Source organism: Amborella trichopoda, chromosome 3 (genome assembly GCF_054954075.1).
Source record: "Amborella trichopoda isolate Santa Cruz 75 chromosome 3, AtrichopodaSantaCruz75HAP2 v2.0, whole genome shotgun sequence".
NCBI classification, from domain to species: Eukaryota; Viridiplantae; Streptophyta; class Magnoliopsida; order Amborellales; family Amborellaceae; genus Amborella; species Amborella trichopoda.
The window spans coordinates 54,169,014-54,194,430 of NC_142338.1; the positions used below are offsets into that span (position 1 = coordinate 54,169,014).

At 37.4% G+C, this 25,417-nt stretch overlaps 2 protein-coding genes across 15 annotated transcripts; one reads left to right on the forward strand and one right to left on the reverse strand.

Annotated features, from left to right (window-relative positions):
- Nucleotides 1-600: 600 nt before the first annotated feature.
- KTF1 (kow domain-containing transcription factor 1) lies at nucleotides 601-14,304 on the forward strand. Of its 2 annotated transcripts, none has more exons than XM_020664155.2 (18): nucleotides 601-1,010; nucleotides 2,087-2,313; nucleotides 2,423-2,578; nucleotides 2,726-2,884; nucleotides 2,984-3,067; nucleotides 7,037-7,104; nucleotides 7,266-7,694; nucleotides 7,801-7,849; nucleotides 7,919-8,074; nucleotides 8,199-8,336; nucleotides 8,423-8,540; nucleotides 8,640-8,795; nucleotides 8,872-8,932; nucleotides 9,042-9,134; nucleotides 10,752-10,791; nucleotides 10,905-10,938; nucleotides 11,068-11,298; nucleotides 11,447-14,304. In XM_020664155.2, exons 1-18 carry the CDS (start codon nucleotides 746-748, stop codon nucleotides 14,095-14,097), a joined length of 5,115 nt encoding a protein of 1,704 aa, XP_020519814.1. In that variant the 5' UTR covers nucleotides 601-745; the 3' UTR covers nucleotides 14,098-14,304. The 2 variants fall into 2 exon arrangements, with proteins under 2 accessions (XP_020519814.1, XP_011621564.2); XM_011623262.3 differs by having other exon boundaries at nucleotides 11,071-11,298.
- Nucleotides 14,305-15,971: 1,667 nt separating this feature from the next.
- Nucleotides 15,972-23,831, reverse strand: ATRZ-1C (RNA-binding (RRM/RBD/RNP motifs) family protein with retrovirus zinc finger-like domain-containing protein). 13 transcript variants are annotated; one of them, XM_020664211.2, is made up of 4 exons: nucleotides 23,606-23,766; nucleotides 22,487-22,530; nucleotides 21,946-22,061; nucleotides 15,972-16,931 (listed from the first exon to the last, which is right to left on the reverse strand). In XM_020664211.2, the coding sequence occupies exons 3-4, from the start codon at nucleotides 22,054-22,056 to the stop codon at nucleotides 16,209-16,211; spliced, it is 834 nt and encodes a 277-aa protein (XP_020519870.1). In that variant the 5' UTR covers nucleotides 22,057-22,061; nucleotides 22,487-22,530; nucleotides 23,606-23,766; the 3' UTR covers nucleotides 15,972-16,208. The 13 variants fall into 13 exon arrangements, with proteins under 13 accessions (XP_020519870.1, XP_088717514.1, XP_088717516.1 ...); XM_088861388.1 differs by having other exon boundaries at nucleotides 22,461-22,530; nucleotides 23,612-23,731; XM_088861390.1 differs by lacking the exon at nucleotides 22,487-22,530 and adding an exon at nucleotides 19,363-21,722 and having other exon boundaries at nucleotides 23,606-23,729.
- Nucleotides 23,832-25,417: the final 1,586 nt, after the last annotated feature.

Here is a 25,417-nt window from a genome sequence, read left to right on the forward strand (position 1 = left end):
GACTTCACAGAAGTGGTATGTTTTACAGCAATATTTTTATTTATTTTATTAATGAAAAACAGGTATGGGGCTTTCTCCCTCACTGATTTATCAAAAAAAAAAAAAAATCACAAGCATTAATATCCCTTAAATTATAGAAAGATACCATTTACCTTTATACAAAGGGGTCACAATAATCTTGATCATTGGATGTAAAGTTGAGTGGCTGCAATTATTCTATTGACCAAGCTCAAACTTCAAAAAAAAAATTTCAAACTTTGTGACACGTCCAAACTATCAAATTTCACATTAAATGGTTGTTTGGAATTGTGATCATCTTTGTACAAAGAATAAATAGTATCATTGTATCCGATCTCATTTTAAAATGGGCGGTTATAAGAGTGTCACAAATACAAAGTTTTAGTGAAAATGATTGAGACTCTATCCATGCCCTAAAGATAAATAGTTCCTTTACTTATAAAAAAAAAAGAAAAAAAAAAAAAAAGATAAATAATACAATCCAATAAAAAACAACATAAGGAAGAAGACAATCCCATAAATAAAAGGGTAAAATGCGTAATAATACCATATAATCACTCTTATAGTGAGAGACGGAAAACTATCAATCCCATAAATAACAAGGAAGTGAAAGAGACACCCTTTCATTCACTTTGTTCTCTCTATCTGCATATATATTTTCTAGAGAGAAGCAATCCAGCATTCTCTCTCCTCATTTGCTCTGCATCGAGGGAGGAGAGAGAGAGAAATGGGTCGAGAAGGTAAGCAGGTGGTGGGTAGTTCACTTCCAGTGAAGAGGAAGCACGCTGCCTCCTCATCTAGGGCACCAGAAGAAGCAAACCCACCAAAGAAACAATCTCGTTCTCGCATTCGACCTCTTCGATTAATTGATGATATTGCAGATGTTGCAGAGGATGATGAAGAAGAAGATGAGGAGGAGGAGGAGGAGGAGGAGGAAGAAGAAGAAATGGACACTGATGAAGGAGAAGAGGATGAAGAAGAAGAGGATAATGGTAACATTACTTTCCATCTATCTAGGGTATCAAATGGTTCATTTCCCATTATAATGTTTGTTTTGCTTTAGAGTCTCTACTGGGTTTTATTTTTTGGGGGATTTCTCTCTCTACCGTCTGCATTTGTTGGTTCATGATAGCTGGGTTTTGTTGATTCTGCATTTTCTTGGATGGTTGATTTTGAAAATTAGCTTTCTTGCTGGATAGTAATGGGTTTTGAGATTGATTTTGGGTTGATAATAGGAGTTTCTTTGTATGCAAGAAATCGAGATAGGGTTAGGGTTAGCATTGTCCTAGAGGGAGCAACATGCAATGCATTGGGCTTATGATCGTATGACATGTCTTCATGATAATGGATGAATGTTTCAGTAAGGCTTGGACGATGATGATGATGTGATAGTAGATGGCTTTCTTAATCATATTTAACGGTTTAGAAGGGATGGCATTGCCATGCGTGATGAATGGTTTCAGGACGTTGTATTTTTATGTATTTCATCTAGTGCACTGAAACGAAAAAATAGATCAGTTAGTTATTTTCTACTTATATTAGGGTTTCTATATTGTATTTCCGTACTTTGGATTCACATATGGAATAATGGAAGTGCGATGGTAAGGAAGTATCAAAGATGAAACCATGTCTTTCATACACAACATTCTTATCTGATACGGGTGAGTTTATTCTCAGGGTTTATGGAGAATAATGTGTGCTTTGAGCAATATCTGCCCTTGTAACTTAGTTTAAATAATGTTCGCTTGTAATTTGTTTTTTTTGTAACTTATTATGATTTCGTCATTTTTCTGCTAATTTTATCACTAAAAATGTTTTTTTTTCTACTTTTGGGTTTACGGAAGTAAAATGTTGAAGATGTATAAATTTTCAGGTGATAATTTTGTGTCTAGGATTTATGGAAGATGCTGAATGCTCCAATGAACGTTTTACACTTCTGGCTTAGTTTAAATAGATCTCTTTTTTTTATATAGGTTTTGTTGATTTTTACATATATATTTTCTTATGGGTTGCAATTCTATCAGTGGTTGTTATGATAGTTTTTGTTGCATCTTGTTCTTGTAAATAGATTTCAAAGCAGCTTCTCAAGACAAATACAAGAAAAGCTGTTCTTCTCTTCCTTTCTTTATGAAAGAAGAACAGCTCTCTGATGAAGAATTGGAGAGGCTAGTTAAGGAGCGATACGTGCGTGGTTCAGAGCATGTCGTGTATGCCGAGGATACCAAGGAATTTGATAATGAAAAGCCTTCTGTGGCTGGTGAGATCGCTCCAGTGATTTGGAGGGTCAAGTGCATGGTATGGTGTGAAAAGTAGTGTGTAATTGTTTCCTCTTTGTGAGAGATAATTTTTATGTTATCTTCGTCTGCTAGGGTTAGGTGCTCTTTCTAAAATATTTGGACATCAGGTTGGGCGTGAACGGTTGGTAGCTGGCTGCCTCATCCAAAAGTTTCTTGACCTTAAATCCCTTGGAACTCCTCTAAAACTAAAGTCGGCTTTTGCACTTGACCATGTGAAAGGCTTTATATACATAGAAGCTGACAAGCAATGTGATGTAGCTGAGGTTAGTTATGCTTACTATTTAGTATCTCAAATGAGTGTTTATAATATTATTCTCAACTAAAGTTGTTTTCTTTGTTTGTGCTTTTAACGAGTTTCTCCATTGGTTTTTTATGAGATCATTTGCAACTGAAATGTTTTCTTTGGTCAGGCTTGTATTGGGCTTTCTTATGTGTATCCAAGCAAGATGCAACTTGTTCCACAAAATGAAATCCCGTACTTGCTCTCTGTTCAGAGGAGTATGGCTGAAGTTTCCAAGGATATGTGGGTGCGTGTGAAGTCTGGGCAATACAAAAGTGACCTAGCATTGGTATGCAGTCTTAACTGTTTTTTTGAGTAATATGCAGTCGAATTTATTAGTAGTTTGCTAAGAGACTTCAGCTTATTTCTTTTCATTTTGGATAACCAGGTTGTGGAGGTAGACCGGTCACGTAGAAGAGCTACTGTCAAGTTGGTGCCACGGATTGACCTACAAGCCCTAGCCAAAAAACTTGTACTGTTTATGTCTTCCTCTTTAACTAGTCCTCACAATTGGTTCCATGCATGTATTCATTCTAACATGCTGCTCGTACTGTTGCTTTCCTGGTATTTGGTTGTAATGTTAACATTTTCACTGTGTGTGCATGAAAAAAAAAATCTATAATATATGCCAAATGCTTTTGTAGTCATCATTAATTGAAGAAATTGTCTTTTTTATTGGTGTTTCGATTAATGTTTATTTCAACGTTGCTAGATTATATGTGGATCTACTTGTATTAAACAAGTGATAGTAGGATCGGGTTTTCGGGGGTCTAAGAACTTTGTATGATATCAAAATTTGCATGTTCAATAGAGTAGCATGACTTTGTTACCATTTAAAAAAAAGAAAAGAAAAAAAGAGCAGCATGAAGCTACATAAAAATTTATGCACATGCTGCATGCACGCATCCTCTCATCCATTTAAATTGGCTTTCATACGCTTATTTTACTTCTATTGTTGTACTTCAATCAAACACATGGGAAGAGCGTACATGCTATGCTCCTGCCGGAGCGTATTTTGGGGGAGGGGAGGGGGAGATTTTCTGATTTGTATTTATAGGATCCATTAAAGCATCATATTTTCTGGAAAAAAAAGGATATTGAGTTCTCAAAACCTAGAGCGAACTCTCCAAAAATTGGATGGTCCCTGTTCAATCTTGGAACATTATTGGTTTTTTTTTCGGCACATACAGTGTGTTTTTCTTTTTTGTTGCTAGGTTGAAGAAATTACATCACCGAATTTCAGGACCCTGATTGAGTTTTACCCAAGGAGTAAATGGACAGTTGCTCCCATGGGACATGGAATCTTTTGGCATATAAGAATGCGCATAAAACTAATAAATTGAAGTATTACAAACATTAAACACAAAATTTTCAGAAAGGTTTTCATTGTTTAGTGAGCTTCATTCTCCCAGTGAACACAATTTTTTTAGCTTCTTCTGTCTTTATTGCCATTGGCTTTGTTTGTTGTAATCGTAAATGCTTCAAGCCTTTTGATGTATGTAGGGTGCCTCTGTGGGGTCAGTGTCAGTGAACATGTATAACCATATCAAGATTCAGAAGTTTGTATTGGATAGTTAGTTATCTTATCATCCTAGGAGGAAAGCAGAGGGTACTAAAGAAAGGTTACTTAGCGATATATCAAGGTTTTATTCCATGAGTTACTCTTTTTGTTTTCTTTTTTGGGAGAGAGGAGGGGGGGGGGGGGGGGGGGTGTGTGTGGGGGTTGGTGCTTCCTGCAGAACGTTGTGTATTCATTGATCTTGCAGATCCTTTATGAGTTACTGGGAATTTTGTTTTTTTGTGTTTATCTTGTGGATTTGTTTGTCGTGTTAAATCGTAAATGGTGACTAATTCATTCATTTGGGCCTAAGGTTGCTTTCAAAATTGTGTATTTTGGGCTATGAGTTGCATATTTTTGCAGTTGCATAGTTGCAAATCAAGGACTCAAAGCGGAGGGGGCTTCACCGAATTTCAGGGTCCTGATTGAGTTTTACCCAAGGAGTAAATGGACAGTTGCTCCCACGGGAGCATGGAATCTTTTGGCATATAAGAATGCGCATAAAACTAATAAATTGAAGTATTACAAACATTAAACACAATATTTTCAGAAAGGCTTTTGTTGTTTACTGAGCTTCATTCTCCCAGTGAATGCAATTTTTTTTTCTTCTTCTGTCTTTACCATTGGCTTTGTTTGTTGTAATTGTAAATGCTTCAAGCTTTCTGATGTATATAGGGTGCCTCTGTGGGGTCAGTGTCAGTGAACATGTATACCATATCAAGATTCAGAAGTTTGTTTTGAATAGTTAGTTATTTTATCATCCTAGGAGGAAAGCAGAGGGTACTAAAGAAAGGTTACTTAGCGATATATCAAGGTTTTATTCCATGAGTTACTCTCTTTTTTTTCATTTTTGGGAGAGAGGAGGAGGGGGGTGTGTGGGGGTTGGTGCTTCCTGCAGAACATTGTGTATTCATTGATCTTGCAGATCTTTTATGAGTTACTGGGAATTTTGTTTTTTTTTTGTTTTTATCTTGTGGATTTGTTTGTCGTGTTAAATTGTAAAGGGTGACTAATTCATTCACTTGGGCCAAAGGTTGCTTTGAAAATTGTGTATTTTGGGCTATGAGTTGCATATTTTTGCAGTTGCATAGTTGCAAATCAAGGACGCAAAGCAAATTTAGTTATTAAGAAAAGCAAATTTCTACATTGTGGCAGAAAGTCTGAGTTCTCTTTTACCTAGATATCTTGATTATTACAGCCATCAGGTTTAAAGGTATATACAAATTCGTAGTTTGTGAATTATGGCTCTTTCTCCATGTTTGTGGAAGATTTTTGAGTTCTCAACATGTTAGTTGATTAAACATAACATCCTAGGCTCTATTCCCAACGTTAACACCTCCAAAAAAGAAAAGAAGAAAGAACAAGTAAAACATGGAAAAAAATAAGAAGAATGAAAAAAGAAAGCATGTTTGTGATTTAAGGTTTTCCACATCATTCATCAGATCTATGCATGGGTATATTTTTTCAAGACTGAAACCCATAGCTTGTTAATTAGCCAAGCCAACTTGGCTAAGCAAGAAAGTAAATTCCAAAATCCTTGTGATTTAGGAACAATTCAAAATCAGATTAAGCCAGGTCTTTTTTCTAACTTATCTGACTTGCCCATGTCACAAAATTGTGGTTGACTACTTAATCTCATTTCTTGATTTCGAAGTTGTAAAAAGACTTGTATAAATCATTATATTTGTAAGTTACTTTATATTTAGGGATTGTATACTATGAGACCATTTATTTTTGGTACAAGGAAGTCACAATCACTTTTTGTCATTGGATATAATATCCAATAAGTGAAAGTGTGTCACAACATTCTAGAAATTTTATTTCGGACTTTGTGCCCAAACAATGACACATCTTCAATCACCTGATTTCAAATCTAACAGTCAATGATAATTGTGACCTCCATGTATCAAAAGTAAATGGTCTCATTGTATACATTGCCTTTATCAGTCTGTCTGTCTATTTGGTATCTCTCTTTTTGTTTGCCTGTCTGACTAGCTGCCTCTCTGAAACTGTCTATCTCTGTTTTCTGTTGTTATGAAACAGTACTCTTTTCTTAATTTTATCCATTTGTCTGTTTGCACTTCCCAATGCAACTACATTCCTGGACACTTTTATGAATGGATTGTTACAACGCCAAAAAAAGGGCCTCTTCCCCAGGTTTTTTGGGCTTTTTTTTCTTCTCTAGGATAGAACTTAATGTACCAAGGAGCAACCTAGGTCGAGCAATGGTATCGTAACTTGCCTTAGATCACAACCTATGCGGTTAGCGACGGAGGAAATTGTGAGGCATCTGGTCCCCTGTTAGGGGATGACTGATAATTCTCTGTGGTGCATGCAATCTCTTTTGGTAGCAATGATGCAGCATGCTTAACATTGAGCACGCATCCACATCAGATACTTTCAAAACATGAGTGTGAAAACACAAAAGAGATGCCATAACCATATCCTGGACATCAGAGTACCTTTTCTTGGGGTGGGAGAAACAAATTGGTATATCTGTTTATGAATCTGTTGGTGGCCACTTATGTATGTTGTACGATTTCGGTCGCATTGTTCTGCCTCCGTGTCTCTTGAATAATGGTGTAGTTCATCTGATCACCCCTTGTACTTTATTCTTATGTGGTTCATATCATATCCTTCTCTGCTTTTTCTTCACCAATTGGATGCTGATTTGAAGTTCTAAAATTTTCTTTTAATGCTTAGTTTGTGAATCATTTCTTCTTCATCCATTCATTGTCATTGCCTTTATCATATTGCAGAGTTTATTCGTTTGTAAATAAGGATTGCATATGCCTCAAAAGTATTTCCTGAGTCATCTGTTGAACTAGAATATACATGGTAATGTCAATAGTGTATAGTGATTGTTACAAGCTTGAATGCCAGGAAGGGAATGGGACTGTCAAGAAAGCTGTTAGGCCTGCACCTTGTTTGATCGGTGCTCAACAACTTGAGTAACTTTCTCCATCCCTTCTGCTGATTATAGATTGTTGAGCATATTTTGTCCTTTTTTTTTCAGAAGAAAATAACTGCTATCTTTTTCATAAATAAATGAGCTCATCTTCATTGAGCTATTTTTGGAATAGAGTTGACATTTAGTGATATTATTTTTCAGAAAATTTCGGACTCATATAACACTCAGACGTGACCGTCAGACTGGAGAGATATTTGAGATTCTTGATGGCCTTATGCTTAAGGATGGTTTCTTGTACAAAAGGGTATCTGTTGACTCGTTAAGTAGCTGGAATGTGCAGCCATCAGATGATGAGCTCCAGAAGTTCAGGTATTCCCAAAAAGATGCTGATATGGATTCTGTTTGGCTTTCCGTATTATATGGTAGACAAAAACGAGGTGGTACCAAGGTGGTTGGTGAAACAAGCACTAAGAGATCAGAAGATTCCTTGAAGTTTAAGAAGGAAGATTCGTCGAAGTTTAAGAAGGAAGATTCCTTGAAGTTTAAGAAGGAAGATTCTTTAAAGTTTAAGAAGGATTCCTTAAAGATTAAGAAGAAAAATTTCAAAGTTCACGATCTTGTATCAATCGAGTATGCTTCTGATACTGTATGCCTGCACTTGTCTTCTATCTTAAATTTGTGCTCTTCCTATTTTTATCTCACAATTTTCACGTTTCCTGCTTTCTATTGCCTGCAGAGAAGAGGGAATTGGTGTTATCATAGGTGGTGAGGGTGACTGCTTCCAGGTAGGTGACAACTTTTGATAAATTTTCTGACATTTAATTGAGTTAGTTGCTTATGAATCAATGGTTTAGGTCTTGAAAGGCAACGCAGAACAAGCAGAAACAAAGACTGTTGAGCCGCAAGATTTACAGCTCAAACTTTGTTATATGAATATCCCTGTTCACGATCATCACCAGAATGCTGTATCCATCAAAGATACTGTGAGGCTTTTGGAGGGCCCATTTGAGGTAAAGACATCTATTACTTATTATCACATTCTCATAATTTTGCTGTCTCAATTTGATTGATGAAGTTGTCTTTCTTATGGATGTTTAAGTGCTCCACTATGTTCTGTCTTTCTGGATTTTGTAGGGGAAACAAGGGGTTGTGAAGCATTTGTATGGAGGTACCGTTTTTGTCTATGATGAAAACCAAATAGAAAATGGTGGCTACATCTGTGCCAAACCTGAGTCATGTGAGAGAATTTTGCATGCTGATGCTAAGGAGAATGTAAGACAGTAAATAAAGAAAATCATGTCATTTGTTTCATCTTTAAACTCCGTATTTTTTCTTCTCAATTTCCATTGTACTTGTAGGATGGTGGGTTTGTTCCTCCAGGATTTGAGGAATTTATGTCCACACCAACAATGCCAGAATCCCCTAGGAAAGAGTCACCTGAAAGACCTTATCAACAGACGAGATCCTTCCGTGACTGTATGTCTCTAAGTTCATAAACCTCTATTTGTTTCTGCCATGATCGTAATTTATTAGGCTGTCTCTTTCCCCCATCTAATTGTGCATAATTGATTGCAGTTGGTCAACGTGGAGGGAATGGAGAAACCAACTTCTGTGTAGGACAAACATTGAGAATCCGATTAGGTCCATATAAGGGATACCTTTGTCATGTCGTGGATATCTATCGCTCTGATGTTACTGTGAAGTTGAACTCACCAATGAAGATCATGACTGGTTGGTGCAGTGTGCTTCTTGTGGTTTATTTCTTATGCACAACTTACTATAATTTCATGTGTTTTGATATATGCAGTTAGTTGTAACTACCTCTCTGAAGCAAATCGCAAGGGACTAGGGACTGCAACTTCAGTGTGGTATACTTTGTGTTCCCTTTGGCTTTAAATGTGTCGTAAAACAATGAAAGAAACGTGTAATCGGCCCTTTTTTTCCGCTTAATATTGTTCTCCATCTTTTTTATGCTAGGGGGTTGCCTCAAAATGGTGATATGAATCCCCTTGATAAGGGCAATAGTTTGGGTGGTTCAGCATGGGATTCCATGGTACAAAATTCCACAAGGTACAACTTTTTTTTTTAATCTATTAAAAACTAGATCTCATTTTCAGCTTCTGATTGTCTTTGAAACTATGTATTGCCATTACATTTTGTGCTTCACTTGCATTATTAGTTGGATCTAGAAGAGCAATCTATCTTTCCCTCAGAATGCACACTCAAGAAGCATGTCATGTTCGAAAACTAAGAGGATCCAACCCGGTCAAATATTTCAATCTAAATTGGTGCATTAAAATGGTAGCCATTATCCTAGGATCATACTCGTATGAAGACTTGTTAGGCATCATCTGTGATCCTTGTATTTTTCTCAACTGGCAATATATGTTTGAAACATAAAGAAATTACAGGTCAATAGGCTACAAGCATAAGGTACCAAGGAGTCTTTGTGTCCCAAGCCCTTCCTAGTTACACCTGAATTAGCAAACCCGATAACCATCTCATTTACCTCCTTTAATAGAGAATCATAAGAAACAACAGAAGGCTCAATTAATATATCGGCAATACTTTTTAAAAGTCCTACAATCCTTCACAGTGGCCTTTCATCCGTTTTTGTGCATGAGTATGAATAATTACTTGCTGCTAATGTAGATGCATATGCTTACCAGAAAGTGGAGGGTGCATCCATTTAGTGTTAGGATTCAAAGGTCTGCATCCATTTAGTGTTAGGATTCAAAGGTCCAAGATTGCTACCTATTTCATTTCATATAACACCTCCAGTAATACCCAGCATTAGGGATCCTTCCTGAGCAGCTGTCGAAATTGATATTTAGAGCGCTCATTGCAGGAGGCATCTATGTCAAACTGTTGAATTGATGTTGACTAGAAACTGGCTTATTATGTCTATCCACAACTACTAGAAGTTGTGAGTTTTCAGTGTCCATTATCAGCACATGGATAGCCAAAGCAATAATGTCCTTGTTTACAAGTTAAGCAGTGAATCTTCATCCATACTTCCCGTCGAATATTATATTTTTCCTTGCTTTCCAAATTATGTCGATCTATTCCAGAACACATGCTCTCCACAACAGACTATATGGTACACTCCATATGTGAATCACTCCTTAAAATAGCATTGGGAACCCAAAAGGAAGCATGGATATTTGAATACATTAACAAGTATTTGTACATTTCCCTGTAAAAATATCTCGTCTTAAGAATTCAAAACCTTGATGTTCTAGATGATCATGGATAGACAAACGTTTATTTTAACAGGAAGGCTGAAACTTCTTGCGAGCCCCTGTTGTCTATAGACTTGTTCAAGAAATATTTTCTATTTTTAAGCAGCATCTAATCCATTCATTGTACTGGAAATTATATAATCAATATGCCTATATTGTACAAAGCTCTTTGACTGAACCCCTCATTCTTAGGATTGATGTCCTTAACTCATTAGATTGATAAAAGAGAAAAGCAATCTCTAGTTTCTTCCTTTCGCCTTCACTTTTGCCATCCAGTATGGGAAGGGGCTCAGTTTATGAATATCTTGTGCAGCACCTCTGTGCCCATCCTAGTCCAAAACAAAACTTGCAACTAATTTCAAAATAGCTCCTTTGAAGATACAGCTTTTGAATTTCAGTATTATTGTCCAGCTACCTGATTTTAGAAATTGTCTTCTTTTATCAGGAGCAGTTGGGATGATGCAGCCCCCTCTACTGGTTTTTCGGTAAGCTTCCAAACTCAATACTTTTTGACTGTCCCATTCATTTTGGCTCATTGTATAGTTTCATTTGCTTGTCTTCCTGATAAATGTTTGTTTTTTCTTTGTTGTTGCTTCAGTGGGATGCCCCTGCTGGTATTACCACAGAATCAGGTATATACCCCAGAGAAGAAACAGATGTTAATGTGCTTGATATTATCCATAAATTATACTTCTTATGTAGCTTCAACATTTTCCAAGCTGGATTTGCTTATTCATTGCGCATTGTTGTGCTACTCCTAGAAGACAAAGCTGATAACCCTTGGAACAGAGCAATTATGTCGAATGGAGATAAAACAGACCCATGGAGTAAATCGTCAGATGGCTGGGGTGAAGCAAAAGCTTCTGATGCAGATAATAACAATGCCTGGAAGAAACCATCAGGTAGCTGGGATGGTCAAAAAACTACCAATGCAGAGAATGACAATGCTTGGAAGAAACCTTCCGAGTCATCAGTCGAAGCACAATTAGAAGGTGATATGCCTAGCAGCTGTGCCCCCAAGAAAAGAAATTGATGTTAAATATGATAAAGTTTGACCATAAGTTGTGCTTTTTATGTGGCTTCAACATTTCCCAAACTGGTTTTGCCTACGCTTTACTCATTTTTTCCTCTTAATTGCAGGAAACAAAGCCGACAGCGCTTGGAACAAAGCAATTGCATCTACTGGTGATAAAACAGATCCATGGAGTAAATCTTCAGATGGCTGGGGTGGGCCAAAAACTACCAATGCAGATCACAGCAATTCCTGGAAACCATCAGGTAGCTGGGGTGGACCAAAAGCTACCAATGCAGAAAAAGACACAGCCTGGAACAAACAGTCCGAGTCATCAGTCGATGCACAATTAACAGATGATGTGCCTGGCAGCTGGAAGAAAGCATCTGACTCCTGGAGCAATCCACAAGTCACTGCTGGAAATACAAGAGGTTGGAATGAGGCAAATGTATCTAGTGCTAAACGAGGAAAAGGTCCTTGTGAAGATGATACTAGTGGTCGAAGTGAAGGCGGTTGGTGCAATCAAGCAGAGTTATTAGAGAAAGAGAATATTGGAGGTTGGGGTAAAAGTAGTGGTTGGGGCAAAGAAACAGAGTCTTCAGAGAAAGAAAATATTGGAGGTTGGGGTAACAGTAGTAGTCGTGGCAAACAAGCGGAATCGTCGGACAGAGAAAATATTGGAGGTTGGGGCAACAGTCATGGACCATGCAAACAACTGGAATCGTCGAACAAAGAAAATATTGTAGGGTCGGGTGACAATAGTGGATGGGGCAAACAAGCAGAGTCATCAGAGAAAGAAAATATTGGGGGATGGGGCCAGGCCAGTAGTTGGAATGAAGCATCAGGTTCGAGGGGCAAAGCCAAAGTTGGGGATGAAGATAAGAGAGATGGTTGGAATGGTTCAGGAGGAGGATGGGGCAAAACAGATTCCTGGGCAAATGAAAATCAAAGTGATGGTTGGAATAGTGGAGGAGGATGGGGAAAAACTGAGTTTGGGTCAAATGAAAATCAAAGAGATGGATGGAATAACTCATATCAAGATGCTCAAGCTCAACCTTGGGGTAAATCACAGGGTTGGAGTGGAGGGGAGGGTGCTAGTGAAGAACAAGGGTCATTTGGAAACAGGAGAGATTTTGGCCCTGGCGGTAGAGGAGGTAGAGGTGAAAGAGGTAGAGGGAGAGGCCGATGGAATGGAGGAAGGTTTAATGGAGACGATAGCAGCGAGGGAATTTTGGGCAGAGGGCCAAACTCTTTCAAGAATGATAATATGGGAGGTGGTGATGAGGGAGAGATTTGGAAGAGAGACGATGGTGATGGTGGAGGTCGAGGAGGGAGAGGGAGGGGGAGAGGGAGATTTAATGGGGGTAGGTTCAATGGGGAAGGTGGTGATCGTGGTGGTTTGGGGGGGAGAGGGCGAGGCTATCATGATAATGATAGTAGTAGGGGAGATGATAATGAGAGAGGAAATTGGAAGAGAAACGATAGCAGTTGGAAGAGAGAAGATGGTGAGGGTGGGGCTCCTCGAGGAGGAGGGTACAGAGGAAGGGGAAGGGGAAGGGGAGGTCGTTGGAACAGTTCAGATGATACTAGGGAAGGTAATTATTGGAGCAATACTAGTGGAGATCAGGGAGGTAGTTGGGGCCAAGGTAGGGACCAAGGAGAGGGAGGAAACAGTGGATGGGGAGGATGGAACAAGCAATCCAAGGGAGAAAACCAAGGTGACTGGAACAAGGGCACCAAAGATCAGGGATGTAGTTGGGGCAAAGATGGAGACCAAGGAGGTGACAAAGATGGAGACGAAGGAGTAGGAGGAAACAGTGGATGGGGAGGAGCGAACAAGCAATCAAAGGGAGAAAACCAAGGTGGTTGGAACAAAGGCACCGAAGATCAGGGATGTAGTTGGGGCCAAGATGGAGACCAAGGAGATGGAGGAAACAGTGGATGGGGAGGGGCGAACACGCCATTAAAGGGAGATAGCCAGGCCAGCTCTTGGAACAAACCATTAAAGGGAGATAGCCAGGCCAGCTCTTGGAACAAACCATTAAAGGGAGATAGCCAGGCCAGCTCTTGGAACAAACCATTAATTGGAGATAGCCAGGCCAGCTCTTGGAACAAACCATTAAAGGGAGATAGCCAGGCCAGCTCTTGGAACAAACCGAAAGATTCTAGTGGAGATGACAGAGGTTACCGAGGGGGCAACGATAGTGAGATAAGCAAGGGTGGATGGGGAGATCGTTCGAATCAATGGAACAAGGCAGGAAGCAATGAGTGGGGCAAACCAAAGGGTCAGAATGGTGGTTGGAGCAAAGAAGACGGTGCAAATGGTGAAGGTGAGGCAAGCCAATGGAACAAACCAAAAGAAACAATTGAAGCTCGAGGTGATTGGAACAAACTGAAAGGTATCAGTGGAGATCAGGATGGTCATTGGAACAAAGAGGCAGAGGATCAAAAGGAAGGAGGGGGCTGGAATAGACCACCAAAACCACCAAAGAGAAATGAGGAAGATAGTTGGAACAAGGTAACCAACGATTGGAACAAACCGAAAGATGCAAGTGGTGGTTGGAGCAAAGAACAAGGTGCAAGTGAGGGTGGCCAGTTAGGCAGTTGGGGCCAACCGCCTGCTCATGTGAATACTGGAAGTGCGAGCAATGCTGGCGGGTGGGGGAATTCAGAAGTTGATCATAAAGCTGATGCTGGAGGTGGCTCTACCAGTGATTGGGGGACAGCAAAGAACTCTTGGGAGAAGGGAGGAGGTGGAAGTACTGGGAAGGAGGGGTAGTAAAAAAAAAAGCTGAACTCAATGGCCCAACCTAGAGTGGTTAGTCTGTTTGGATATGGCTTTTGACTAAATATCGGTTGAATGTAAGGTAAATGCTTTGGGATTAACTTTTGACTTTTGGGTTATTGTCTTACTTTATCGGACTAGGGCGATGTGATCCTTTTCTTCTTTTGTAGATGTGTATATAAGACGCTCATTGGTTTTGCAGTGAGGTGTTTATTTTGCAGGCATGCTGAATTTCAATCACTCATGGTCACAGCATGTTCCATAACCTCCCCTCTTGCTTATCCTCCTAATGATAACCGAGGAACACAATGCTCTCTCGTGTCATATTTTTTAGCGTCAAATTTCATTAATTTTTACACGACGACCTCGAATCTATTGGAGTATCAGAGAATTTTGATTTGGGTAACTTCATACATGACTTTGCTCTTTTACCTTGGGCAGATCAAGGTCCATGAAATTTGGAAAAGAAAACAGTATGTTTATTGAACTAACGGGATGCTGATTTAGGTTTATAGGCCCTTTGGCGTGGAACTTATATATAAATTGATCAAAATTAAGCCATCTTTCATTTCTGTAAAAACCCATTCATGCAGGAAAAATCATTCCATGTTAGACTAACTGTGACATTAGCTATGCTTGGTTATTTTGACAATGTTAAGGACTATGGCTCGGAAAATGAGGTTTGTGTGGGAGGGGATGCTTTGAATTCCAAAGCATGTGATCGCAGGCATGCTTTTGGACGCTGTTTTTTTATGCACTGATGGACGGTTTCAAAAGGCCAAAGCGTGAAGAGAACAGAAAATATAAGCGTCGCCCATAAACTATGCTCCTGCTGAACTTATAATGTCACTTGCTATCTGGGGCCAAAGAGAGAATGTTTGGATTACAATTTTGGGATCTACTTTGAGAATCATTGTGCCTGATGATTACTTTTCAAAAGGGATTTTCTCAAAATACTTAATAGAGAATAACTAATCTACATTTTACTAATAGGAAAAAACTTATATAAAGTTTGCAACCTTAAAGTGTAAAATGTAAAATAAAAAATTGTTTTAATGTTGAAAAAACCTCTAATTGATACACTGAGATGCATGAATATGAAAAAACAATATAATTTAAAATTTCGAAATAGTAGATCTTACAATACATTATCTAAACGGTCTATTTTCAAGATTTTCATATGTTTATAGATCGATTTGTTTTTCACCATTTTTGAATTTTAAATATTTATAATTAGAAATAAAAATAAATTTCAAGATAATACTAAAAAACATTTCACCGAAATTACATGATAAAAATTGAAAGAGTGCCTTAATGAATTGGATTATTTAAGGTTGCAATCTTATAGAAACCACACCCTTGCTAATATTGATTTTTCAAAATACCCTGGAAAGACTAGAATAGGTGCAAGAGCCAAAAGATTTTATGCTCTCGCTGGAGTGTACCATCCATTTATTCCTCCATAATGTAAAACCCAATATAGGAGTAATTTTAGATATGTAACTCATCAAGCCATAGACTAACCTTGGTTGGTTTTGTAGATATAAAGTATATGCTCTAATAGGAGTATAACATATACACTCGTGCCAGCTTTTTTTATACTAAGGGAGTAGATATAAAGTATATGCTCTAATAAGAGTATAACATACACTCGTTTAAAATGTTGATTAGTGCAACTCTGGTGTGTCCGTCCCTGAGGGGATGGATGCACAAGAGTCCACTCGTAAAAGAAGCGACAATATATCCTTCTACAATTCACTCTATCATGGGAGAGGGATAAATGTGAAATTCGATGTGCCTGAGAATCTCTCTCCCTGACAGAGGCGAGAATGCGATTTAATCTCTCTCTACACCGGTAACGCCCATCATTCACACAAACACTAACACATCACTCGTCACCAGCCAGATGGGCCATTGTATACAGCGACACAAGCCATAAAAATCCGAGTCAAAGTTTTAGTTTCAACACCCCTGACAAAGCAAGATAGACACAAGAGCTACACTAAACTAAGATCAAGCAAGTTCTGACTACCTTTTGTTTTGTTCGCAAACCCTGAACATTTAGACTTCCTGCCAAACCCCACCGCTGTTCCCAACCTGCCTCACTAGTAACGGTCATCATACGATGAAGGCCGACCTCTAGGTGGTCGATCATAAGGACCAGGCCTCTCTCTATAGCTCCCTTCATACCTAGCTGGCCCACCACCCCCATATCGATCGCCACCTCTACCACTCTCTCTTTCATAGCCTCCTCTCTCTTTCCCACCATAACTATTGGGGGCATAACGATCTGAGCCCCCATTGTATCGGTCTGCAAACCGATCCCCACCACCCCCATATCGATCCCTCCCCGCATATCTCCCCCCATCCCGGCCGTCCATCCGGTCCCGATCCCTATCAGCAAATCTGGACCCCCCATCATATCGATCGTCTCCATATCGATCTCCACCACCAAAGCGGTCCCCTCGTCCCCCGGAAAACCTAGGTCTTGAAGAGAATCGGGCCCCCCCACCACCACCTACGGGGCACTCTCGGGCCCAATGCCCAGGTCGGCCACACTTAAAGCAATCAGAACGACCCACTCCTCGATCTGGTGGTGGACCACCACCACCATAGCCACTGCCTCCCCTTCCACTTGGAGGGTAGCCACCACCGTACCCATAGTCATCACGATCGCCCATCTTGGGTTGGGCCCTGTTCACTGAGATAACACGGCCATTAAGTTCTCTTCCATGAAGTTGATCAATAGCATTTTCCATTGCTCTTTGCTCCGCAAAGGTAACAAACCCGAAGCCACGAGGTCGGCCAGTGTCCCTGTCTAGCATGATCTGCAAAGGCAATTAATGAATGTGCAAGTAACAAATAGCAATTTAGATGGATTAAGGAGAAAGATGATAAGGTATCGGCTGTAAGCAAGAACAGAGAGAAATCTACTAAAATAAAATTAGAACCAAAATTTTTGCTTTTATAAGTAATGAAGCAGTTGACTGCGGAAAAAAAAAGGAGGATTTTTTTTGGGACATGTTCTTTGTTTTACTTTTTATAAGAATTCATATTCTTGTTGCTAAATCTGAATGACAATCTGAAGGTGGAAAAAGGAAATTAAAAAAAATATGAAGGTGGAAATCTTATGAAAAAGCTACTCGTAAACATCTGAAGTTCCAAACAATCTAAGCTTGCATTTGGATTAAATGTGATAAATCATTCATAATAAAAATAAAAAATACAAATTAAATCTAGGGAATATATATGTATTTCAAGGGAAGGAGATGGTTTGAAAAAGGAAAGGGGTGAGGAAGGTCCAAAGAACCTGGGAAATACATTTTTGATAAATCACCCCTGGAAAATGTTTAGAGATAAACAAGTACAAGACAAGGCAAAAAATATTTTTTTAAAATAAAAAGAAACTGTAAATCGGACATTTCCAAAAAAAAGTTCCTAGTCCTCATATCAATACTCCACCAGAAGCAGGGGATTTCTATATTGGAAATGTATACAATGAGACGATTTACTTTTGACATACGAAGGTCACAATCGTCATTGACCATTAAATTTCAAATCGGGTGGTTCATGATGTGTCATTGTTTGGGCACAAAGTCCAAAATAAAATTTTTCACAATCGTCATTGACCATTAAATTTCAAATCGGGTGGTTCATGATGTGTCATTGTTTGGGCACAAAGTCCGAAATAAAATTTTTCTTGCACGCTGTGAAACTTTTATCTATTGAATATCACATCCAATGGTGTACCAAAAATAAATAGTATCAGAGTATACAATCCCTTTTGTATTACATTAAGATTCAATAGTATCTTTGCCATTTGGCCATCTCAAATAACTTACGCTTATCAATATACATAATTCAGGATACTTTAAACTTTTATCCAAAAAAAAAATCCATAATTTAATTTACCATAAGTTGGAACCCTTTACCACTAATGTTTATTTCCCATAAATATTTCATAAATGCTTCAGGACCATAGTTCTCTTCCAAGATCACCTACACCTATTGCTATAATTCTCTGAACTTCCTTTCCATTAGAAGTGCATGAAATTAAGTTCATCTTCAGTAAATGACAATAATGTGCTTAATATTAGAATAAAAACCATGATACTAAAATAAAGCAGAAAGTCCTTATCATCATATAAATAACTTATAACAACAAAATATCAGAGTATGCCCATAGTTGTTCATTACATCACTGATTAGGTAAATTATTCAACCCTTTATGTGAAGACAGCACTCCCCTCCATTATGACCAATCTTTTATTTAAGCAATTACATCATATAATTTAGCTTTCTCATTTGTCTTGTACTATTTCAGTTACAAACTAAAATGCCTTCAGAATCTCATTGAATAATTCCTTCCGATGTTTCTCGTTCATTTATGAGCACCATGTGTCTTAAGAATCTTTTATTTACGCAATTACATCATATAATTAACTTTCTCATTTGTCTTGTTCTATTCCAGTTACAAACTAAAATGCCTTTAGAATCTCATTGAATAATTCCTTCTGATGTTTCTCGTTCATTTATGAGCAGCATGTGTCTTAAGCCTCAAGATTCCCTCAATTAGCTCTTTTAAGACATTTGCAATTCTCAATTAGCGATCCCAAACTGGTCAGGTTGCAAAATAAAAACAAATTGGGGAAAGGGTTATCCTAAATCTCAAACAAATGGATATCAAAAATTACAGTAACAAATTTCCATGCCCAACAAGAAACAAGATCATGTCACCATCAAACTATGATTGGTGGCAGTTTCACTTCAAAGCATATAATGTCTTTCCACAAGTTACACATAATAAAGTGAGTATCATATGAAATTGCACATAGATATCTAAGCATTTAATAGAGAACCAGAATATGATCTATTTCCAGACAAATGCATCTTGTCAATAAAACAAGATAAAAGATGTGACAAACAAACAATTTAGTTCTTACCAATCACTAACAACAAACTAGTATTAAAACACACCCAAACGATGCCTTACCCTTTCATCATAATACAGAACTTACAGAATATAAAGGGTTATGTGCACATTCCATTTAGTATAAACATTGCATTCAATAACACTATCAGAAGAAGTGGAAACCCACTTCAAAAAGAAAAGATAAGAACACATGTATCATAGAAAGTAACACTTGCTGATAATAAGTGAACCTAGAGGTCTAGTAATAAAGTTGTACAATAACAATAATCTAGGCAATAGTCTAAAGCATTACAAGTAGGGTATTCATTAGTGTCAAGGGTTCTTACCCAATGCTGGGGAAACCGAACTTGATCAAACCATCAGTTTCTATGCTGATTCATCATTTAATTGCAAGTCCATACCTCGCGGATGGAAAACACTTGCATAACAATAAAGAATAAAGAACAGAACTAAAGCAACCACCATGTCCTCAAATAAATATAGCCCTTCAGGTTCTCCAATAACATAACTGTCTTATTCTTAACTGCCACGGGAAATCAAAACCTAGGATATCAAACCATATCTTCAAAATCAAAGGTTGATGAGTTATGCAAATTGTTCATAACTGTGAGATGCACTAGTTATGCAAATTGTTCACAACCGTGAGATGCACTGCTTACCATCTCTTAACAATTTTGGCACAAAATGATGGTCCAGATTCCAACAAAATAAAATGAACTGCACATACATATCTTAAGGCACTGAGTAAAAACCATGACCATCTTCACAGAGCACAAACCTGATACCACAAGATTGCGACAGTCTAGAGGGAGACCTAATTCACATTTCTATCATTGCATCTAAATATAGAATTAGTGTCTTCTGCTCGCCTCAACATCAGCATGCCAAAACCAAATGCAGAATCAGAGAAAGAAAACAGTCGGGACTTTCACTCATTACCTTTCCACAAAACAAAAAAAGCTGTCTAGTCATCAATTACAAACACAACTTTCCCTATGGAAGTCAAGAAGTCTAAAATGGATCCAGGTGTTCTTGGGAAAAGTGTCATACAAAAGAAGTCAATGTTTGAACTATTGGGGAATAGGGCATTCGAACAGTATGTCACCCATTGCACGCACTGGCTCCAGAAATGCTCCAGCAATTGATAAATAAAGCATGTAGGGTCAAATGATTGTGAATGCGTAGTACATGCAAGGGCTTTACACATGAAACTGACCAAAGGACAATGATCACCACAGTTGCAGTAAAAGATACACCAATAAACCGTACACAACAGAAATGCCTATGCATCTGCTCTCTGCTTTGGCTTCGTCAGAGCTGTGAAACGATGATGTACCAATCCGGCCTGGAGCCATCACTTGCTGTTGCTGAGCAGATGAAACCACAAACAGAACAAAAATATATTCACAAATCATAAACTTGTGTAGTCTGATACATGGAATCAAAATCCCAGCACCTAAGGTAAACCAGCAGCATGTGAATATCCTCTAGAAGACCTGGGTTTACATTGCATTCAGTGCAGACATTTACGGTGCTGCAGAAACAGGTAAAACCATAAGCTGAATGACAGAATATCAAACTTCATGTTTGCCATGATGGTACCGAATTATATCATCACTCTCAATCCCAGATCTGACTCTCTCGAAGAATGAGATTTGAACCACCAACTAAATTTTGGCTGGCATTTGACACAATAACAGCATATTAATTCTGCACACAATCATGGAATGAGCCCATGCATACTCTTCGCTGCAAATCCACATAATCTAGCGTATGTTTCACTCCCTAAAGCCATAGAACATTCTCAACTGGCAGGTTGCAAATATCCATTCAGAGTACAAAGCTCATACTAAGGCAAATAAATGTAGAACATTGTAAGGCTCAGACTTCACAAGCAATGAATATCTCATAAATCCATCTAAAAACTACCCAAGAAATGAGTATCTACAATAGCTAAATGAGATGTGCCAGTATTATTATGCTGCCAATCAGTCTCTGGCAAAATATTGCTCCAAGCCATGGTCATAATCATCCAAAGTACAGTTCAATTGCATGTGATAAAAAAATCTGCTTTTAGAACTGGCAAATCAACAAAATCTAAAACTCATCCTCCCCTTTACTGGTAAAGCTCATCTTTCCTAAAAGCGGATATGTTTCAAGCCAACTCAAAAACTATTGGTTAAAACTTGGTGGTGTACCATGATGTAGCAGATGCCATGAGGATACCTGCATCAAAATCACCAAATGCCATAACATCACCTTCTGTCTCTATACATGGAAGCCAACCTCATAGTTGCAAAATTATCTGTTTATAAACGTCACTCTCTTTGCAAACATGAATGACCCATGTCTATATAATTCAATCACATTCAGAGCTATGAGCTTGGAGAAATCTTCAATTTCAGCCTGCACAAATGTCACTTGGACCGTCAGTGGATCTGTGGCACATTGCTCAGTCACGTCTATTACAAACTGCTGCCTGAAACTTGCAACATCCATTTTTGTATTCACTAATTAACAAGCTAAACAAGAATCTAAGAACTCTCAGATTGCTTTGTAGTTCTTTAATGTTCTCATCAGCCCATGCAAACATCCGAACAAAGCAAGAGCTCGAAATTAACTTCTCAAACAAGGGACATCGAGCTTTTGCGATGGAACTGGAATTTGAACAAATCAAGGCGAGCCACTAGACCATAGCATTGCACAAACCCAGAAACAAAGAAGAGAAGAAAAGTTAATTAAAATGGAACACAAAATAGAAGATGCAATCATATATGCCAACCATTTTAAGTACATAAAAAAAGCCCATGAACAAACTATTTATTATAAGACCAAATACCGAAAAAAGGTACAAATTAGAGCTCGAAATAGGCTTGAAATATGCGATTTTTAACTACAAGAGAGCATACCTGAGCATCAAGAACCTTTCCAAATTCGCTGAAAGCATCTTCAAGCTGCCTGTCAGTGCTATCCCATGACAATCCTCCCACAAAAACACGCATGTCTTCCTTTCCAGCCATCTAACCTGCAAAAGTCATCCCAATCCACGTCAGGTAACCAGCAAGCCTACAAATAAACTTCCCAGCGAAAACATTACCTACTACAAAAATAAACCAAGAGAAAACTAATACGTAGGATCCCTCAATTTCATGCATGTCAGAATTCTAACTTCAGATCCCAAAGATTGAATTGAAAATAAAAAGCAAATAAAAAACTGAAATCCATGGTAATTTCAATTAACAAGAACAGATATAAATAATTAAAAAAAAAAATACAAATGAGCACATGTTCCTGCGTAAACCTTGCTTTAGAAATGAACAAGGAATTAGTTTAAAAAAAAACAAATGAACAAAGAATTTCATAAGATCTCTACTTTAAAACTCTAAACGACTACATTCAAATTCGCGAGAATTTCAAGCAATACCAAAAGGGAGAACCCTGAGAATTTACCCCAGATATGCTTTTCACAAACCCCAATCAATAGGCAGCAATCTCTGGCCACCAAAAAAGAAAAAGAGCAATAATGACTTCTTACAAACCTTATCCATTAAATAATTCAGCAGAAGAACATGAAAGCAACAGGGAATCTCCCTTTCCAATACTCAATGAACCTATCACGCTTGACCATATCCAAAGAACAATCATACATTATCCCCAGTTAACATAGATAATAGTAAAAAATCCAGCCCATATCAAGAAAATGAAAGCTTTAACCACCAAAATGGAAATCTAGATTTCACAATTTTTACTCGAACGAACCCTAAGTGCACTAGCCATAATTGCAACAAATCCAGCTAACATCATATAGATATATACATCTACATCGAAGAAAAAATCCAAAGAATCTTGATATAGCTGAAAAACCTAAGAGATTCCTAGTGCCTTAATAAATGAAATGAAACTTTAAATTTCTTAAAAACGAACTAAAATACATGCATGATGCCGAAACAAGAGTAGGTCAATTGAAGAGAGTTCCCTGGCGGTTCTCAGAAGCTCTAATTAGACCAAGCTCAAACTTCAAAATAAATTTTCTCGAACTTTGTGACACACTCAAGCTATCAGATTTCACATCAGATGGTTGTAAGTAATTGTTAGCTCCTTGTATCAAAGGTAAATGGTCTCATAGTATGCAATCCCTTAACTTTATCAAAACCTTGAAATCCATATACAGTGCCATAACGCACTGAACTCATAGTAAACCAAACAACTTTCATGAATGTCACAAACCCTAATTTAAGCATCTACAAAATCCCTAATGCACTTCACCAATTTCCCCATAAACACAGCCATAAATAACAAGAATCCTCAAAAACAATTCACCCAATCCTAAACAAAAAACTGCAATTCATCGAAATTAGAGAAAAAAAAAAACCAAAGCATGAACGTGTTTCAGAAACCCTAGTCGACCTGAACGAACCAACAAAATAAAAGCAAGCCTTCCAAGATCCCTAACAAAGGAAAACAATAACTATGATAAAACAAATCAAAAGCTATCATAAAGCATTCCATAAATTTTCTGAAGAAAGCCGCAGTGATAAAAGTTAAGAACCAGAGGCGAAAAGCGCTGACCGTTACCAACTCGAGAGCAGAAGAAGCGAGAGAAAAAAAGCAATGCAGAAACACGAATAGGGTTCTTTTAACTTTTTCCCCCGTTTGTTCGGTCCTTTCGCTCAACCCTAGTTAATTTGTCCGGGTTTTACCCACCGTTCCAGAAACCTATTTTTAACTCGAGTCAGTACGCTAGAACACTAGGTTTTAAGGAACTGCTAGCCTCTCTTTGACCGTCGGATGAAACGACGGGACGGTTGCAGAAGTGTTTATATTTATAAAATTATTTGAAAATAAATTGGTTTTACACCTGTTTACGCAAGGTGTGAACCGATCCTTGCAGAAAAAATTTATATAAGTGCGGGGCTTTAAACAATCAAATTAAAGCGTATCTCAAAAAAATTTAATAGAACCGGTTGTTTTCATGTCTAAATATCATCAAATTGGATCGAGATACATGGACATGAGAAAAAATTGGATTTCAAGTTTTGTAAATAGTGCATCTTGTAATGTATTTTTTGACCGTTAATTTTCAAGTTTTCATACATTTGCTCGATCTATACTGTCTTTTAAGCTTTAAATTTTATAATTAGAAATGAAAATATTACTTAAGGCTATCACAATGATTTCCAGTATTGAAACTATATTTCTCGATACTATTTGAAGTGCGCTTGACTTTGTTTAGAGTCTCGGCTCTATACAAACCGCACCATATGTCATAATAAATCTTAAGGTGCGGTTTTTATAATGTTGAAACCTTAAATAATCAAATTAAGGCATGCCTCCAAATTTTATCAAAACATGTAATTTTGGTGTAAAAAATTCCTATGAATATCATAAAATCTATTTTCATATCTAATTATAAAATTTTAAACTCAAAAAATAGTTTAAATCAAAAAGATTTATAAACACATTAAAATATTTAAAATTGACAGTCTAGATAATATGTTGCAAGATGAACTACATATGGGACTCAAAAAAACAAATTTTTTTCATGTTCATACAACTCGATATCAAGATAATCAATTAGATGGTTTTTCAACATTAAAACAACATTTTCCAATGGATGTTTGAGGTGCATCTTCAATTCTACATTTTAAGGTTGCAACCTCTTATAAACTTTTTCCTACATCTTATTAATGTCCGAGTACCACTGGCTCGTGCTGAGTGCTATAGATAAATACTAATAATATTGAATTTTAAATTTAGGAAAGTTTCCTTATTTTTATATTTTATTTTATTTCTAATTCATTAAATATTGTTTTCTTATAACTCTTTTATTATATTTTCAAAAACTTTTTCTTTAAGTTTTCATTTCATAAATAAAAAAATAGTATACAATGACTATTTTTTGTGAGAATAACGGTTCTTTGAGCAAAGGGCACTTATATTATACTCTTTGGGGAGCATAGTTTATTTCTACTCCCTCAGCCAAAATACCTACTTGGGAGGATTTTTTCAATTTGAAACCATTTAAGAATTAATAGATGATTATTCTCAGGAAAATTGAAATTTTAGTTTTTTAACACTTAAATCTTACCATGTAATTAAAATTGGATGTTCTCTATTCAATCTCGAGACATTGTTTTTTTTCAAGTGCAGAGAGGGGACATTTAGAAATATTTTCTATTGAGATTAATCTATGACTTAAAGAGGTTACATCTCCAAAAATTAAGTTCTTAAAATTAATTCTAGATAAGGTTTTATGCGAGGGAGTAAGAGTACATTCTACTCTTGAAGGAGTAGAATATCTTTTACCCTCAGCAAATTCATTATTGGGTTTGTATAACATTTTTTCTTTTTCATTTTTTTTTTGACAAATAAAGTTTGCGT

Coding starts and splice junctions, on each gene's coding strand:
- KTF1 (XM_020664155.2), top strand. CDS start 746: ATGGGTCGAGAAGGTAAGCAGGTGGTGGGTAGTTCACTTCCAGTGAAG. Junction 7,850..7,918: donor GTGAGGGTGACTGCTTCCAG/GTAGGTGACAAC, acceptor TCAATGGTTTAG/GTCTTGAAAGGCAACGCAGA. Junction 11,299..11,446: donor AGTCGAAGCACAATTAGAAG/GTGATATGCCTA, acceptor TCTTAATTGCAG/GAAACAAAGCCGACAGCGCT.
- ATRZ-1C (XM_011623266.3), bottom strand. CDS start 22,056: ATGGCTGGAAAGGAAGACATGCGTGTTTTTGTGGGAGGATTGTCATGG. Junction 16,932..21,945: donor GAAAGGTTCTTGATGCTCAG/GTATGCTCTCTT, acceptor TTGCCTTTGCAG/ATCATGCTAGACAGGGACAC.